Below are 2,954 nucleotides of genomic sequence, written 5' to 3'. Positions count from 1 at the left end.
TCATCGGTGCAAAGGAATTCACCATATTTTTATGGCACTATATTTTTTGTTCTCTCCTTCTCATGAAGATTTGAGAACAATTATTTATCAGGATATTTTCTGGTTGTAAGTTTGCAACTTTTCAATTTTATCCCAATTTTGTGGTGTGGTTTGCTTGAGGGTTTGGAAATCATAGGTCGGATATTTGTATAACCAGAGAAACTTGGAAGTTGTTTTTGTGATCATGCTGATAACGTGTGAAGAGGAAAAAACGAGAGAGAGAAGCGAATCTTCGAAATGATCAATCTCTTTCATTGATGAAATTTGGGTATATACCCTTGATACAAAGGCCGTTAGAAAGAGGTGGTTATCAAAAGTGGGCACCGACATAGCAAGGATTAACCGTTAATTAATGTATTTAATTATTTCCTAACACAATTCAGCACTTAGTACTTCCTTTGTTCTAAAATAAGTTAAGATATTTATTTTGAAATGAAATGAGTATTTAAGTTGGGATGCTTATTTTGAAACAAAGAAAGTAGTTAACTAACCGGTTGTTAGAAAAAATGACTTATCCAATTTTAAATTCAGTCACCTTACCTTTAGGTTAGATAGAGTATAGCTAGTCCCTTCTCAAAAATAAAATACTACTCCCTCCTATCTTGTTTAGAGGGCTCAAATCTAAAATCTTATGGACCAAGGTGAATTGCGAGTGGATAACACTAGTTTAAACTAGCCAAAAAAATATTTTTTACATATTCAATTTTGGAGGCAATAAATGTAGCATCCTCCCTATTGAACGTGCATGATGGATGCAGAAAAAGATGCATGGATAACAATTAATATCCTTTCTCTAATCTCTATAAATTAAATATGTCGTGGGACTCAAAACACTTTAACTTAATTAGACTCAAAATGAACATAATATAGGAGTAATGGAAATCTGAAATTTTTAAGATGAGATCTATAAACCAAAAAAAAAAAGGAGTACCTAGTTTACTTACGGTGATGAGTACCTCTCAGTATGCCGTTTTGAATGGACAGTTGGAGAGTGGACCACAAAGTATGTACTCCCGTATAAGAGCTGATCTAAATGCTTTTATATTTCTTTAGAGAGATAAGAGTAAGATAATATGTTATGTGGACATGCACCATCACGAATCTTGCTGAAAAAAACAGTGTACCGACGTGCATTCATTAGGTGACCACAACAGGCACGGCCATGAGTGGGACAGCCATCACGTTGGCACTGGTAAATCTCTCGCTCACGTCCAATTCCGCGGCCGAAACGCCGTCCGGTAGCCGCCATTCGAACGCGTGCAGCAGCGAGGCCAGGATGAACGGCACGACGCGCTCCGCCATCGGCAGGCCGGGGCACAGCCTCCGGCCGGACCCGAACGGGATGAACTCGAAGGCCTTACCCCGGAAGTCCACCTGATCCGCCAAGTCCAGGAACCTCTCCGGCACGAATTCATCGGGCCTCTCCCACGCCTCGCGGTCCCGCATTATCGCCCACGCGTTGAAGATGACCGTCGAACCCTTCGGCACGGCGTAGCCGCCGATCTCCACGCCTTCCTCTACGGCCCGGTGCGGCAACAGTATCGGCGCCACCGGATGCAGCCGCATAGCCTCCTTCACCACGGCTTGGAGATACGGCAGTCTCGCCGCGTCGGTCTCGCCAATAGTTTCCTTGCCGCCATGAGCATTGTCTATCTCCTCGCGGACCTTTGCCATGACGCGTGGGTTCCGGAGCAGCTCGGCCATTGCCCACTCTACGGTGATGGACATCGTGTCGCTCCCGGCCGCGAAGACCTCGAACACTATGGTTGTCAGGCTGTCGCGAGTCATCTTGCCCGTGGAGAAGAGCTCGAGGAGCGAGTCCAAGAAGTCACCGTGCTTCTCCGTCGAGGCGTTGGCAGCTGCCATACGACGGTCAATTATGCCATCCAGTATGAGGAAGATTTTCTGGAACCGTATCTCCGTCCAGCGACGCCATCCTTGCAAGTCGAGCGGCCGGAGGAAAGGGACAAGGTCGGAGACGTTCGGCTTGGCGATCACCTCGACGAGGTCCTCAACGAGCTTCCGGAACCCCTGTGCCGACTCGCCGCCCATGTCGACCACATCGACGGAGCAGAACGCGTTTGACACGAGGTTGAGCACGCCGCCGTAGAGTGCCTGGCCGACGTCGATGTGTTTCCCGGCCCGGGCGCGGAGGTAACTCACCATGTCGCGCACCTTACGCTCACGGACGTCGAGCGCCATGGCGAGGCCGCGCGGGGAGAAGACGTTTGTGGCAACGACGCCGCGCAGGCTCTTCCAGAGCGGGTCGGAGCTGGGCAGCCATATTATGGACCGATCGGAAAAGCCGAGCGCGCGTGCGGCGTCCGGAATCGCACGCGCGGCCAGGCGCCTGTCGTGCTTGGTGAATGCCTCACAAGCCGCGTCGCGGGAGGAAACCACCACAGCGGTGGTGAGGCCAAGCTTGAGCGTCATGACGGGGCCGTGGGCGCGAGCGAGGCGCGCGAGCGTGTGGTGGAGGTTGCCGCCGAGGCTGAGCACGTTGCCGACGACAGGGAGCGGCGTGGGGCCCGGCGGCATCCGCCCGGTGCCCGTACGGCGTGTCGTGTTGGCCAGGTAGTAGAGGAGCGAGGCGAACGCAAGCGTCGCCCATAGCTGCCAGAGCTCGATCTCCATTGGTTCGTTCGTGGGTGTGGTGCGGGTTGTTGAGGTGGGAGTCCGTCGGCATTTGTAGTTGATTGCAGAGTTAATACCGGTGCAATTCATTGGTTGGACTTCGGGTTTCCATGTCTGTGTGCGAATCGAAGTCGTGGCACGATGAACTTTGTTCCACGCGGTCTCACACGGGCTACGAAACTTTAATCTAGAATAACGGCTAACTGCAAAAGTCGTACTACGTCTTAGAGAAATGTTCATTTTTACCGACTGCAGCGTCATTCGTACATACTGTAGCATGG

The 2,954-nt window shown here is 50.5% G+C and overlaps 1 protein-coding gene across 1 annotated transcript; it reads right to left on the bottom strand.

Annotated features, from left to right (window-relative positions):
* Positions 1 to 1,064: 1,064 nt before the first annotated feature.
* LOC123430250 (cytochrome P450 76M5-like) lies at positions 1,065 to 2,707 on the bottom strand. The gene has a single exon (XM_045114124.1). The coding sequence runs from the start codon at positions 2,671 to 2,673 to the stop codon at positions 1,177 to 1,179; it is 1,497 nt and encodes a 498-aa protein (XP_044970059.1). The 5' UTR covers positions 2,674 to 2,707; the 3' UTR covers positions 1,065 to 1,176.
* Between the last annotated feature and the right edge of the window lie 247 nt (positions 2,708 to 2,954).

Source organism: Hordeum vulgare, chromosome 2H, assembly GCF_904849725.1.
Source record: "Hordeum vulgare subsp. vulgare chromosome 2H, MorexV3_pseudomolecules_assembly, whole genome shotgun sequence".
NCBI classification, from domain to species: domain Eukaryota; kingdom Viridiplantae; phylum Streptophyta; class Magnoliopsida; order Poales; family Poaceae; genus Hordeum; species Hordeum vulgare.
Note: the sequence above shows the minus strand (reverse complement) of the source record. Positions and strands in the feature narration are given on the sequence as shown.

Coding starts and splice junctions, on each gene's coding strand:
- LOC123430250 (XM_045114124.1), bottom strand. CDS start 2,673: ATGGAGATCGAGCTCTGGCAGCTATGGGCGACGCTTGCGTTCGCCTCG.